At 39.9% G+C, this 15834-nt stretch overlaps 1 protein-coding gene across 1 annotated transcript; it reads right to left on the reverse strand.

Annotated features, from left to right (window-relative positions):
- Positions 1-3576: 3576 nt before the first annotated feature.
- LOC148203783 (uncharacterized) lies at positions 3577-4800 on the reverse strand. The gene has a single exon (XM_088107753.1). The coding sequence runs from the start codon at positions 4798-4800 to the stop codon at positions 3577-3579; it is 1224 nt and encodes a 407-aa protein (XP_087963879.1).
- Between the last annotated feature and the right edge of the window lie 11034 nt (positions 4801-15834).

Raw genomic sequence — 15834 nt, forward strand, 5'->3', positions numbered from 1 at the left:
AATGTCTTCCACAGCTGGATCTAAGAAGAAGTGATTGTTGATGAGTGGGTTCAGCAGGTGCCTATTGATCTTGAAGCTTTTGTCAGTGTCAGCACCTTTGTTGTCCACTGTGGGTGTTTGTTGATCAAATTCATTTGTACCTCCTGCAATAGGGTTAGTGCAATGTGGTTCCAAAGAAATGACATGCAGGGGTATACCACCCAATCCCAGTGTAACAGGCTGAACAACAGATAAACTCTCAGAACATGAATCAATTTCAAATTCAGAAACAATATCAACCACAGATTCAGATTCATGTTCAGTGCATGGAGAATAAACATACGAATTTGATATCAAAAATTGATTCTCATCATGCAGAGAGGAAGAATTAAAAACAGACTCATCAACAATACAATCACCAACATACCTATCAACAGCATAATCATCGACAGCATAGTCAAAATTAGGTATGTTTTCCTCCACTTCCCTAAAGATTGGAAAAGTGGTGGAAGATGAAAATTGTCTACCTGATTCAAGATTACTGCTTATCTCTGCCTGCTCCTCAAAACACTCATCACTCTCCTCAGGTGCAAGGGTAGGGACATAGGATGATGGGAAAGTAGATGGCGCAACAATAAGCTCATGACTCTTCTCCCCATCTTCTATGTTGATGCCACTATCATCATCAGGAATCTGAAAAGTCTGAAATGGTAACTCTGAATCTTGAGACTGTTCCTGATTCAATTGAGTAGCCATCTGCCCTATCTGGTCATTCAAGCTCTGAATGGACGCTCTGGTCTCTTGCTGAAACTGTAGGTTCTGCATGGTCAACTGCTCCAACAACTCCTTCAATGTAGGCTCAGAAGTAAAAGGCTGAGGAGCTATTTCGGCAGGAGCACTATATTGCTGACTCTCGTATTGCTGGACTGGTGGAGGCATAAAAGTACTCTGGAATGGTGGTTCTTGATATTGATGCTGTGGATCATCATACCATCCCAAGGTAGGGTCATTCCATCCAAGACCGTTGCTGTAAGCATATTGCACAAGGGAAAATTTGCTCAGAAACTGATGCTCAAGATATCCCCAATCGGTAACGGATCTCAGAGGAAGAGAGTCTTTCCAATCCTTAGCTGCTCCTTGTAATGAATGCGGAAATGCGCTCAAGAAAATGTAATCAAGAGGGACATCTGGAGGCTTCATTGAAGAGCACATGATGTGGAGCTCCTCCAAATGTCTGTGTGGGCATTCTCCTGCAAAACCATGAAACTTAGGCAGCAAATGTATCAGTCCAGGGGTGAGATCGCAATGAAGATCATCCTCCTTAAGTGAAACCGGCTCACAAAGAGCACTCTCAGAAGTCGGAGGATGAGCCATATTGCTCTCAACATACAAATTAGCAGAATATGAATCACAATCAAAGTAACATGCAGAAGGAGAATCATAATCAGAGGCATTGGCAGAATAAGCAGTATTCACGAAATCAAAATAGGTAGACATGGAAAAAGAAGAATACTAAAAATCACGAAACAAATAAAACACAACACATTTATACATGCAACACGCACACACAAAACAGAACATCACATCACATCACAACACAAGACAAAACACAACACACACAAACACAACAAAGAGACCTAAGACTGAACCGTTGGTCCCCGGCAACGGCGCCATTTTGATGAGAGGGTCGCACCTCCCAACAAAAGTTGTGCATAAAAGAATGCAGTATAGTACTAGGAAGTGACTCCTAGGTCGTCTCTCAAGGACCAAATTGGGTTCAGTCTTAGATCAACATGTAGTGGGGGGGTTTGAAAGTGTTTTTGTGATTAGAAATGAATTAAATTAAAACTGGAAATTAAATACAACCGAATATAATTGACAATATTAAAGTGAGTATTAAAATTAAATAAAGACAAAAAAAAATAACTCACTAAAGAAAAGAACTAGAGGCATTTAAATATACCCACATTCCAGCTAAAGTAATTGGAGTAGTGAAATAAATTGTTGAAGAAAAGGACATCCATAAACCATAGATTGCAATAAGCATTAAATCACGTGCAACAAGAATGAAAATTCAATTCAAGTTTTCGTGAACCAATTGAATATGAGCTTTTAGCTTAACATTGAATGCAATTTATCACGAAAATCAATGAATTGAAAATGCTTAAGCAATAAAATGAACTAAATAAACATGCTGCTTAATGCATTCAATTATATAAAATATAATTTCCACGTATTGAATTCAAGCGTGAAGAAGAAACAAACGAAGACCCTTTGGAGCTTTACATTACAACCGTTACCATGTGCACATTCCAAATTCCATCAGCGTTCTAAAAGAAGAGAAAGCTATGAGTCACCGTGACACCACACACTTCTTTCTTCTCCAACGCAAAGTGTGTGCTGCTTCCCTCCATTGTTGGATGTGTATGTGGCAGGCCGTGCATCTTCCAGCTCAAAATCACCTCTTCCTCTTGCAAATCGAGTCAGGGCCTCCTATTCCAAAAGCAAAATCCACTTCTTCCAAAAGAAATTCAAAATGAATCCAATGTGCCTTCACGTGCTACATCCCTTCTCTCGGTGGCTGCTCCCCTAGACGAACGTGAGCTGTCCGAGAGTTGCCCCCCTCCTTTTCTCTCAAGCAAAAAGAAACTCCTCCTAGGTGGCGGCTTCCTCATGAAGCGTGATACCCTCTAAAATCATCATCAGCCGTAACCTTCCTTTCTCCAATGTCCGTGGGTTCCTTGCTTTGTTGGACCGTGAAGGCCTTGTGTGCGTGCTTCTCCAATTTTTGCTGCTGCTGGACGTGTGGATTGCTAGACGCCACTCCTCCGTTGCTGCTTCTCCACGTGTGCTGGACCGATGTGCACCTCCCTTCAAGAAGAACGTGCTGGACCCAGGATGGAAGCCAAACCCGCTGGACCACTTCTTGCTTCCGCGTGTGAAGGCTGCTGGACAGCGCACCAAAGCTGCTTTCCGGACTCTCCATCCGCGCCACCTCTTTTTCTTAATTCACGTGCTACGAATTGCAAGGCCTGCTGGACTGAGCTTTTCTCCAAAGCACCCATGTGCGTGGCAGCTGTTGGACAGCGCATTCTCCTCCCCTTCATCTCCACGCTAAGCCCAAAAACCCTTCAACTTAGTTGGCAGCTGCACCCCCTTCTCCAATGCTGGACCAACTTCCGTGTGCGTTTTCAGCCCAACGTTCCAACTCATCCGTTTGCACCCCCATGGGCCTATTTGCATTTTAAATGAAATAAGGGTGTTGTTGGACGCTTTTTCTTGTGCTCAAAGAAAGGCCAAGATGCCTCTTTAATTCCAACCCTTTTTTTCCAATAAGCACCCATTTCTCATAAGCCCAAAGAGTAAAATCACCATAGTGTCTCTTTCTTGTGCACACTTCTTTTATGAAGAGTCTTGAATTAAGTGACAACCTTCTAAATGTCCCAAAATGTATTTCCGAAATTTTCCTGCACTTCAAAAATGCACTTAATCAGCTCAGAAAACCCAAATTAGCACAATTACAAATTTCCGACCAAATTAAGCAGAATTCGGAAAACGGGGAAATAACAAACAATTAAACACAATTCCCTGGTTTATTTAAGTGCAATAAACTAAATATAATTCAAGAAATAACGACTCATCAATAAGTGTACCTGAGCTTGCTGCCTCCGCGCCAGTTATAGCATATACCCGTCCAACTGCTTGTGCTCGACCACCTCTCGGTTGATTCCTTCCAGTATTTGGTGGCCTCATCATTGCACGTCCACCCATGTTGCATTCATTCTCTAAGTGCCCATTCCTCCCACAACGATTGCAGTCTTTTCCTCCCACCAGTTGAGGACATGACGAACGGTAGTGTGGTCCTCCACACTGGAAACAAGTGACGTTTTCGTGCTGCCCAGACTGTCCGGCAGTGACCAGCGCTTGAGATCCACTTGTGTTTGGTGGTTGATTGGGACAAACGTAAGGGGTTCTCCTCTGACTAACACTGCCCCTGGACACGATCGGTCCTCTGACCACCTGTTGTTGCTTCTTCTGCCGTTCTACTTCTGCCATATTCTTCTCTAATATCTTGGCCCTCTCAACCATAGCAGGAAACGACCGGATGCATAAGCTGGAAATCAAAACCTTCAGATCGCTTCTTAGTCCATTCTCAAATTTCCTGCACTGCCACTCTTCACTGGTGGCCATCGTATTGAATCGGACAAGATGTTTGAACTTGTTGGTGTATTCAGAAATTGACATCCCACCTTGAACCAGTTGTAGAAACTCCACTTCCTTGGCAAAACGAATGCTGTCTGGGAAGTACTCTTCATAAAACTTGCTCCGGAATACTTCCCATGTGATGGGATTTTGGGCGTCTGCCAAAATGGCTCTCATGCTCGCCCACCAGTGGCTCGCTTCCCCGGTTAGTAGGTACTCAGTGAACGCCAACCTGTTTTCATCCGGACATCTCTTGGCGTTGTAAATTCTTTCCATGTCCCTCAGCCACTGATCTGCCTCATCAGGGAGGCACTTTCCACTGAACTTGGCCGGATGGTGTTGCAGAAAACTCTCCAAGCTCCACTCGGTTGGATGGTTAGCGTTGGAAGATGACGCTCCTGGTGTACCTCTGGTGGCAGCGATAATTTCCATCAACTGCCTCTGGGTTGCCTTGGAGTTGGCGCGAGCGGCCTCCAAACTCTGGAAGGCAGCAGCATTCTGTTCCATCAGGGTAGCGTTTTGTTGTTGTAGTCTATCTATCACTGATTCCAACAACCTAGTGTTGTTGGGCGCATCAGATTCATTGGGCTGTGGTGGAGGAGGGAGTCTAGGTGCCATTTGTTCTCTAGAAAACAAAGAAAAACGAGCGTTAGTCATGTTCAAAGAGTTGAAAAATAACTCATTAAACACACATTAAGCACACAACAAAAACACAGTGCACTCATAACCTACAGTGTCCTTAAGAGAACAAAACTACTCTGATACCACTAATGTAACATCCCAAAATACAGTAATCACCATATAATAGAATTTAATTACAATTAACAGTTAAACAATGCAGTCTTACACTAACGATTTGAATTCATAAGCCAAAAAGCTTTAATTACAGAATTCCATACAGTAATGCAGAAATACCGGAAGTTTGGAACTAACGGTTTTACAAAATCAAATAACCGAACGTCAAAATTTAAAAGCTAACATCTAATTCTCTAATATGAACGAACGTTCTAAGGCTCTGCTTTAACTTCCACTTCAACCAGGTTTTCTTCTTCAATAATATCCTCTAAAGTGGCCTCGTTTTCTGCTCACATCCACACGGATGATCATTGCAGCGACAGGACGAACGTACAAAGACAACAGACAACACAAGGAAAACGAAAGGGTAAGCTTATGCAATTTAATTCATACATCAACATATAAAAATAAACATTTCAATCCACACAAGCATATATTTCAACATACAACATCATACGAAATATATTACTAGACAGACCGTCCGGACTGTATGAATCTGTGTAGCTACAGGCGTCCTTGCACCCGGGTGATGTAGTAACTGGGATACACTCAACAGCTGCCACTCGAGGTTAGCCCTATCCAAAGTACCCCTAAGGACTAGGACCTCCTACCGTTCCCACACATGACCTACTGATAACAGTTGAAAAACTGTTATTTTCATGCTTAAAATTGACAAGAAAAGCAACCTTTACACTTAGAAACTAGCTTGAAATCATGCTTTTATCCATATTTTCAGAAATAAGAGAGCTGGACAGGTTTATGCTTGATTTCAGTGTTTTTGTGCAGGTTTTAAGGTGAATTTAGTGAAAGAAGTGAAGAAGGAGAGAGATGGAATCAGAAAAGTCAACCAAAAACCAGAAAAGTCAACCAGTCAACCAGAAAAGTCAACCAGTCAACCAGAATACGAAAAAAGTCAACCAGACGAGTTTTGGGCCAGTTTTATGCGATTTTATGATCTGTTTGGGCCTGGAACCGTTTTCTATTATTTTTATGTCCTATTTAAAGACCTAGATGTCTTAGGGTTGGTATCTTTGGCAAAGACGAAGCAAACACTCTCTCTTTCACCCCTTTGAAGGAGGATCTTGGATGCTCAGGCTACCTCTCCACCTTTCTAGGGTTTTATCCTTCATTCTTTCATTATTGTTCATCTAGGTTCACCATGAATATGGTGAACTAAACCTTGTATGTTTGTTGGGGAATCAATGTAATCTTTTGAAGCTCTCATATATGGAATTTGTGCTTGCATCTTAATCTAAGATTTATGCTTTCTTTCATCATTAGTTAGGGTTTTTCCTCTTTGCTTAATGCTTGCTTTGTTTAACTCATTCAATGCATGATTATTGATTTTGTCGATACGGGAACGTACGGGGAAGTCTAGATCTGGGGAATCTCTCCCAATATTATATTGGTTGTCGTTAAGCTCCTGTGCTACAAGAACTAATTATTAGGAATGCTAGGAATCGTATGAACTCGTAATTAGGGATAGGCCTTCTTGACAAGGTAATTTAGAGAGTGGCATTAACAATGGTGATCTGAATGTGGAATTCCTAAAATATATGAGAGTGGATAAGATGAAATTGACCCCCAACAACATATTCATATATATATATATATTTCATTGAAAGTGCTTGTCTTTTGCTTTTGCCATTGATCAAAACCTCATGCATACATGTTTATTTTCTGTTTTGCATATTAAACTCCAATTATTTTGATCTTAAGTCTTAGCTAATCAACAAACCACACAACTAAACTAGGCCGTGAGTCCTTTGGGAGAACGATACTTGGTCTTACCAAGTTTATTACTTGAACGATTCGGTCATACTTGCCGATTGTAAAACAAGTTTGTGACGTCATATTTTGGTGATCATAAATTTGTCCATCAAGTTTTTGGCGCCGTTGCCGGGGACTCGTGGTTTAACTGGTTAATTTGTGTGATTATTGATTATCTTTGACTTTAATTTTGAATTTCTATTTTTATTTTTCTATTTTTATTTTATTTTATCTTATTTGATTTGATTAGATTTGATTTGATTTGATTTGATTATATTAGATTTGATTTGATTTGATTTTATTTTATTTTATCTTATTTGATTAGATTAGATTTGATTTGATTTTATTTGATTAGATTAGATTTGATTTTATTTTATTTTATTTTATCTTATTTGATTAGATTAGATTTGATTTTATTTTATTTGATTAAATTAGATTTTATTTTATTTTATTTTATTTTATCTTCTGAATATATATTTTCTCCTATATCTTTTTGTGCTAACAAATATTTTCTAGGATTTTGTTTTCTTGTGTATGCAGGAAGCAATTAGAACAAGGAGCAAGAAAACAACAGAACCTCTTCTTGAAGGTCTAGACGAGAGTAGACGGAGGAGAAGAATCCGAACATCTAGAGAACGTTTCCCTTCTCCAGAAACTCTCTTACAATCATCACCACAAGGTTCTGTTCATAGCACAGGAAATATGGAGAACAATAATGTTAGAAGAACTCTTGCTGACTACACCAATATAGCTGGACCTCAGCACTTTAACAGTATAGCTAGACCTAGAGTCAATGCAGCTAATATGGAGGTCAAACCAACACTGATTCAACTGGTGAAAAGCAACCAATTTAATGGGTTATCTCATGAAAGCCCATATGAGCACCTCACTACCTTCAATGAGATTTGCAACACAGTCAAGATTAATGGGGTGCCAGACGAAGCTATCAAACTTAGCTTGTTTCCTTTCTCATTGGGAGGCAATGCTAAGCTTTGGTTGAATTCTTTCCCAGAAGAAAGTTTCACAGAGTGGGAAGCAGTGGTCACAAAATTTTTAAACAAGTACTTCCCACAATCTAAGGTGACAAAAGGCAAGCAAGAGATTTCTTCATTTAAACAGGGCATGGAAGAATCACTAGGGCATGCATGGGACAGGTATAAAAGCTTGCTAAGAAAAACACCCACGCATGGCTTTAAAGATCAGGAAGTAGTCTTAACTTTCCTTGGAGGGCTTGGTTCACAAACCAAGATGATGCTGGACGCCTCAGCAGGAGGCAATATTAAATGGAAAACTCCAGAGGAAGCAACAGAGATTATAGAAAACATGGCTACTAGTGATAATGAGCTACACAGTGAGAAAGGAGCTCCTATGCAAAAAGGACTCCTCCAATTACAGACACATGATGCCCTGCTAGCTCAAAACAAAATTCTAACTCAACAGCTGGAGACTCTGATCAAAACTCTTGCTCAATTACCCAAAGAGTTGAAATCTGCTGCACAGGTGATAAGAGTTGAAAAACTGTTATTTTCATGATTAAAATTGACACTAAAAGCAACCTTGACACTTAGAAACTAGCTTGAAATCATGTTTTTCTGTATATTTTTAGAAATAAGAGAGTTGGACAGGTTTATGCTTGATTTCAGTGTTTTTGTGCAGGTTTTAAGGTGAATTTGGTAAAAGAAGTGAAGAAGGAGAGAGATGAAATCAGAAAAGACAACAAAAAGTGCAAAAGGAGAAGCCGAAGTCACCGCTCAGCGGCAGTTTACCGCTGAGCGGCACTCAGGAGTTTGCGGGAGGTCCGCTGAGGGGCAAATTGGCCGCTGAGGGGAGAAAACAAGTCAAGCACTCACCGCTGAGCGGTAGTTTACCGCTGAGCGGTACTCTGGAAGTCACGGGAGATCCGCTGAGGGGCAAAATGGCCGCTGAGGGGAGAAAACAAGTCACGCAATTACCGCTGAGCGGTAGTTTACCGCTGAGCGGCACTTTAATGGGCTTGGACTTGACTTTTTGTAATTTACGAATGATACATAAGCTTTAGGGTTTCCTAGGGTTAGGGATCTCTGGCTGGAACGAGGCAAACACTCTCTCTACCACCCCTTTGAAGGAGGATCTTGGATGCTGAGGCTTCCGCTTCACCTTTTTAGGGTTTATTCTTTCATTCTTTCATTGTAATTCATCTAGGTTCACCATGAATATGGTGAACTAACCTCTTTATGTTTGTTGGGGAATCAATGTAGTCTTGTGAAACTCTCATATATGGAATCTGTTTTTACATCTTATATTTAAGACCTATGCTTTCTTTCATCATTAGTTAGGGTTTTTCCTCTTTGTTTAATGCTTGCATGGTTTAACTCATTCGATGCATGATTATTGGTTTTGTTGATACGGGAACGTACGGGGAAATCTAGATCCGGGGAATTTCTCCCAATTTTATATTGGTTGTCGTTAAGCTCCTGAACTTATGAACTAATCATTAGGAATGCTAGGAATTGTATGAACTCGTGATTAGGGAGAAGCCTTCTGGAAAGGTACATTAGAGAGTGGCATTAACAATGGTGATTTGATCGTTGAATTCCTAAAATATATGAGAGTGGATAAGATGAAATTGAACCCCAACAACATATCCATACATAAATTTCATTGAAAGTGTTTATCTTTTGCTTCTTGCCATTGATCACAATTCATGCATACATGTTTATTTTCTGTTTTGCATTTCAAACCCCAATTAATTTGTTTGTAAGTCTTAGTTAATTAAGAAATCACATAACTAAACTAGGCCGTGAGTCCTTTGGGAAGAACGATACTTGGTCTTACCAAGTTTTATTACTTGAACGATTCGGTCATACTTGCCGATTGAAAACAAGTTTGTGACATCATAATTTGGTGTTCATAAATTTGTCCATCAAGTTTTTGGCGCCGTTGCCGGGGACTCGTGGTTTAACTGGTTAATTTGTGTGATTATTAATTATCTTTGACTTATTTTTTTTTATTTTTTTATTTTATTTTTAAATTTCGAATTTTTTATTTTATTTTATTTTTTTCTATTTTCTGTCTTTATTTTCTGAATCTTATATTTTCTTTTATATCTTTTTGTGCTAACCAAATCTTCTAGGGTTTTGTGTTCTTGTTGTGTATGTAGGAGGCAATTCGAACTAGGAGCAACAAAACAACAGAACCGTTGCTTGAAGGATTAGAAGACAGTAGACGGAGGAGAAGAATCAGAACATCTAGAGAACTTTTCCCTCCTCCGGAAACTCTGTTGCAACCATCACCACAAGGTTCTGACAATAGCACAGAAAATATGGAGAATAATCATATCAGAAGAACTCTTGCTGATTACACCAATGTAGCTGGACCTCAACATTTTAACAGCATAGCGAGACCTAGGGTCAATGCAGCCAATATGGAGGTCAAACCAGCATTGATCCAACTGGTGAAGAGTAATCAATTCAATGGGTTATCTCATGAAAGCCCATATGAGCACCTGACTACATTTAATGAAATTTGCAACACAGTGAAAATCAACGGGGTGCCAGACGAAGCAATCAAACTTAGTTTGTTTCCTTTCTCATTGGGAGGCAATGCTAAGCTTTGGTTGAACTCTTTTCCAGAAGGAAGTTTCACAGAGTGGGAAGCAGTGGTAACAAAGTTTTTGAACAAGTACTTTCCACAATCAAAGGTGACAAAAGGCAAGCAAGAGATATCTTCATTTAAGCAGGGCATGGAAGAATCACTGGGGCATGCATGGGATAGATACAAAAGTCTGCTAAGAAAAACACCCACGCATGGCTTTGAAGAACAGGAAGTAGTCTTAACTTTCCTTGGAGGGCTTGGTTCACAAACCAAGATGATGCTTGATGCCTCAGCAAGAGGCAATATTAAATGGAAAACTCCAGAGGAAGCTATAGAAATTATTGACAACATGGCTACTAGTGATAATGAGCTCAACAGCGAAAGAGGAGTTCCTATGCAACAAAAAGGGGTTCTCCAATTACAGACACATGATGCCTTGCTAGCTCAAAATAAAATTCTAACTCAACAGCTGGAGACTCTGACTAAAACTCTTGCACAATTACCTAAAGAGTTGAAAACTGCTGCACAGGTGCAAACTCAGTTGTGCGAATTATGTGGAGGTGATCATATCAATGGTCAATGTGCTTTTCCAGTGGAGGCCTTGGAGGATGTTAATTTCATGGCTAATCAATTTCCATACCGTCAAGGGAATTACAATCAAGGGTGGAAACCATATCCAAGCATTGGTCAAGGACAAACTGGGCAAGCAAATCAATATAATAAGCAGCAGCAACCAACCTTTTGGCAACAGTTATCTATGCTTAATGAAAAATCAACAAGGTTGGAAGAAACTCTTCAGCAATTCATACAGAAAACCGAATCTTCTCAAAAGAGCACTGAAGCTGCTATAAAGAATTTGGAGATTCAAATGGGTCAGATTACCAAGCAATTGGAAGAAAGGCCAAATAGAAATTTTGGGGCTAATACTGAGGTTAACCCTAGAGAAGAATGTAAAGTGGTAAAGAGTGTGAATGAAGAGATAATTGAGTTCGAAGAAGGAGAAACAGAAGAAAGAAGAGAAATAGAGAGCAGAAACAATTTTCCTTTTCCAATAAATCAAGAGAAACAAATGGATTTCACAGAATTATTCAGAATGGTGGATAATAAAGCACCTTGGGAACAGATTTTACAGAAAATTGCAGTTTACACAAAATCTGATGAAGAAATTTCTACAAAGAAGAGACGTAGAGATGATGTGGCAAAAGAGTGTATAACTGTTAAGAAAGAGTCATTCCCTCCTAAAGCGCCAGATCCAGGTAGTTTTTCTATCCCTTGTACTATAGGGAAGAAAAAGGTAAAGAAAGCTCTCCTTGATTTAGGTTCAAGTGTTAACTTGATACCTTATTCTTTACTGGAGCAAATCGGCAATGTTAAAATGAAACATGCAAAGATTAAAATAGTAATGGCCGATGGATCTTCAAAGGAACCATGTGGGATTGTAGAGGACATTATAGTTTGTGTTGGCAAACTTCAGTTCTTGGCAGACTTTGTGGTGATGAAGATGGAGACTGAGAAAATACCTATCATACTTGGAAGACCGTTTATGAAAACGGCCAGGGCTATCATAGATGTAAATGAAGGTATAGTGGTGCTTCAGGATAGAGAGGAGAGAGTGGTGGTAGATGTTTTCAAAGATGAGATGCAAGCAAAGGAGGAAGAAGCTAGTTATAAAGCTGCATTTCGAGATGCACCCATGACTAGCCTTAAAGATGAAAATCTTGAGGTTTCAGGTAACCATTGTTTGTTGTTTCAGGTACCCAAGGTAGAAGAGATTGGAAGAGGAGAAGAAATTCCTAGAGACTGGAAGAAAAGAAGACTCCAACTTGGCACACCTGTTAGAATCAAGAACAAGTTGTGGGTTGTGAAGGGCTTTAAAGAGAAGGAGATGATAGAGATAGAGTCTCCATGTTCCAGAAGAACCAAAACAGTTCAAAAGAAACAGCTGAGGAATTGGTGGAATAACAACATCAATTACAAAGAAGATGGAACTTGAACTTTATTGGGTCAAGCTAATGACATTAAAAGAGCGCTTGCTGGGAGGCAACCCAGTGAATTTAAAAACTTTTAATTTGGTTTTGTAATTTGTAATTTTTGAACATTATTTCTGTATTTATTTTGTTGGATATAGCATCTACTGAAGGATGCTAGGTGGTTAAGTATCTACTGAAGGATACAATGGCTGTAACACCTACTGATGGGTGTTGGTGGATTTTGGGTCAGGCTCGTGACGTTAAACAAGCGCTACCTGGGAGGTAACCCAGTTGATTGAATATTTCTGTTTGTTTGTTTTAGTTAGGGTTTGCATAAGCATTTTGAACATTGAATTGCAGGGAGCCAGTGAGGGGCATGTCTAGGAGGCACGTAGGTTAAGAAAAGAAGGAGAAGAACACATCACGAAAGTGCCGCTGAGCGGTACTTTACCGCTGAGCGGTACTCTCGCAGAATAGGGTTTTAGTTCCCCTTAGCGGGACCCGAGCCCATTAGGGTATTTTTAAACCCTAAGCTGCGCATTCTTTCACACTTTCAGACTTTTCTTTGCACAAACACTCCCACATACCTTCTCCAAGGTTTTCCACATCTTTTCACTCTTCTCTCTTAAGAAAATTTCTCTTCCACTCACTTTTTCACTAGTGTGCCATCAAAGTTTGGGGTTGGAAGAGAGTATTCTAGCTTGGAAGCATTCTCATTGCATCTAGTATCTCCACCCAAGTAAGTAAAATGCATTTTGTTCATTCTAGGGTTTTTGATTTTGAATATGATTGTCAAAGCATGAAGATTTAGGGGTTTTGATTTCTTTGCATGATTTGATGATATATTTGATGTTTGAACCGATTAAACTGCATGATTATGAACTGGAAAACTGAAAATTGCATTTGGGTGGAGTTAGGAAAGCTTTAAAACAGGTTTTTCAAAAATCTGCAGAGTTACCGCTGAGGGGTAAACTGCCGCTGAGCGGCACTCTGCCATATTTGATTTTTCTGGTTTTGTGTGATATGGAATGTGGTACTGGTGGCGCTGAGGGGAAATTCTGGCCCTCAGCGGTGGTTTAGCTTCGAAAGGAGTTGTGTTCTGTGTTTTACTAATGATTAACATCATGTTCTGTGGTTTGGTTTTGTGTTTTGAATGTAGGAATGGCATCCTCATCCGGAAAAAGATTGAAAACCATGGCAAACAAGAGAAAGGAAAAGGAACCAGAGCAACCCCACTCTAGTAGGTTCCTCTCTAGGAAACATGAGAAGCACTTTAAAGTGGTTCAGGACAGGAGACTTCTGATGGAGAGAAAGGTTGGAATGATACCTAACTTTGCTCCTCAATTTGGAGAGCAAGTTTTAGGGAATGACTGGGGAAAGCTAGCCACTTATCCTGCACCTGCCAACATAGCTGTGGTTAAGGAATTTTACACCAATGCAAAGAAGATTGGTGATTATCCAGCTGAGAATTATTTGGGCTATGTTAGAGGCCATGCTATCAGGTATGATCCTGATTCAATTAATAACTTTCTAGACACTGTATGGGCTGGTGAGCAGTGCCAGTTTGCTCTTTGCATGGAGGAAGGTGCTGATTATGAGGATGTGGAGAGAGTACTGTGTATACCTGGAGGACACTTTCAAAGGAATCGATCTGGCTCAGTGGTTAACATTAGGAGGACAGATTTGACTCCTCTTGCAAAGTATTGAATGGCGTTTTCTCATGCCAACATTCAGCCATGTTCACATGTGTCAGATATTACTCTCAGCAGGGCATTCTTCATCTACTGTGCTATCAGAAATTTGAATGTTAATATTGGGCAGGTGATAGCTGATGAGATTAGTGTGTGCGCCAATACTTCAAACAACAAAGCACCACTAGGACATCCTTCTTTGATCACGCACCTTTGCAAGATAGCTGGGGTGGACACTTCGGCTCCACCTTTTGAGAGGCCAAGAAAAGCTATTGATGAGGCCTACTATAGACAGTACTGTGGAGGTGATGATGAAGCTCAGCCAGTTCCACCACGCCGTGCTCGTAGAGAGAGAGGGCCAACACAGAGCCAGACATCTGCTGAGACACATGAAGCAGAGCCATTCCAGATGAGGGACATGTATATGTCTCTTATAGGGGCTCAGTTGCAGTCCATTCACAGAGGGCAGGTGGCCACTGCTGAGATGATTGTGGGGATGTATGATACACCTCCAGCCCACAGGTGGACTATGGATGAATTCCATAATGTGGTAGCTTGGCCAGAGGAACCAGTGCATGGAGGAGGAGCTGGAGCAGCTGAAGCTTCAGCTAGAGATATGGAAGAAGATGAAGCTGATGAGGATGATGCATTTGAAGATGATGCAGATGAGGAGGAAGAGGAAGATACAGAGGACAGCTCAGATTGATGAGGAGCTGAGATAGCATTTACTGATGAATGCTATCATGTGCTTATGCTTTGTGGTTTAAGTTTTCTGAACTTATTTGTTTCTGTTTTTAGATTAGGGTTTGATGTACTTTATTTGGAACCTGGTTTCTTGTGATGGTTTGCTATTAACTGTGATGGTTTGCTATTAACTGTGATGTTGTGATAAGTAATTCTGAATGATGCTTATGATTAACTGATGTTGAGATGATGTGCACATTAAAATGCTTATACAGGTGATTCACAAGTTTTGTGAACAAATGCATGATATCATGATTGTGATTGTGAAATTAAGCAGGATGTGTATGTCAAATGTGAATGAACTTATGTGTGAGGTTTTGAGCTCCAGAGTTGTTATTGTTGAATGCTATTACTTTGGAAGCATGAATGATTTTGCCCAGGTTTTCTATGATTGAATCAACTGCTTGTTTTGCATCATGTGATCAAGGCCATCTGTTGAAAACCTTTTTATTGGCCAAATTCATAAAATTAGCCCACTAAAAGAGAACACTGTGTGTTCTATCCTTTGAACCCTTAGCCTTGAATATACACTGAAAACCCTTAGTTGAAAATCTTTACCTTGAGTTAAGTAGAAGATCTTGTGTGGTATTGTTAAATGTTCAAGTTTGGGGTTGTTGGGAAAACATGAAAAGCATTGAGCTAAGAGCTAAAAAGTAAGAATATGCAAAGAAAAAGAAAAGAAAAAGAAGCAAAGCTCAATGCAAAGGCAAAAGAAAGTTGGGAATGAATAAGATGATTGTGTTGTTATGATTCTATTAACTCAAGGATTTTGTGATCCAGAAAAACCAATTTTCTTGTTAGCCCAGCAACATTATAAGCCATAGAAAAGTCCTTGTGATGATGCATGCTTGTGAATGTTTTTGATTGTGGTAAAATGAAAGGCAAAGTTAATTCATGTAACATTGTGATAGTAGAGTGAATGATTGATCATCTCTTATACACTTGAGTGTGAGTGAAACACTTGACTGAGTGAGGAAATATCACATGAACACATGAACATCCATGTTTAATTGATTGATCATTCATGAAAATAGCATTTGTTGGAATTTAAATGACTTTGTGAATACTAAAGCATGTGCACATCTTGATCGAACTCTTGGTCATAAGTT

Source organism: Vigna umbellata, chromosome 2, assembly GCF_029865625.1.
Source record: "Vigna umbellata cultivar VRB3 chromosome 2, Vumbellata_1.0, whole genome shotgun sequence".
NCBI lineage: Eukaryota > Viridiplantae > Streptophyta > Magnoliopsida > Fabales > Fabaceae > Vigna > Vigna umbellata.

What these genes read in the sequence shown, in the direction of transcription:
- LOC148203783 (XM_088107753.1), bottom strand. Translation starts at nt 4,800, where the DNA reads ATGGCACCTAGACTCCCTCCTCCACCACAGCCCAATGAATCTGATGCG.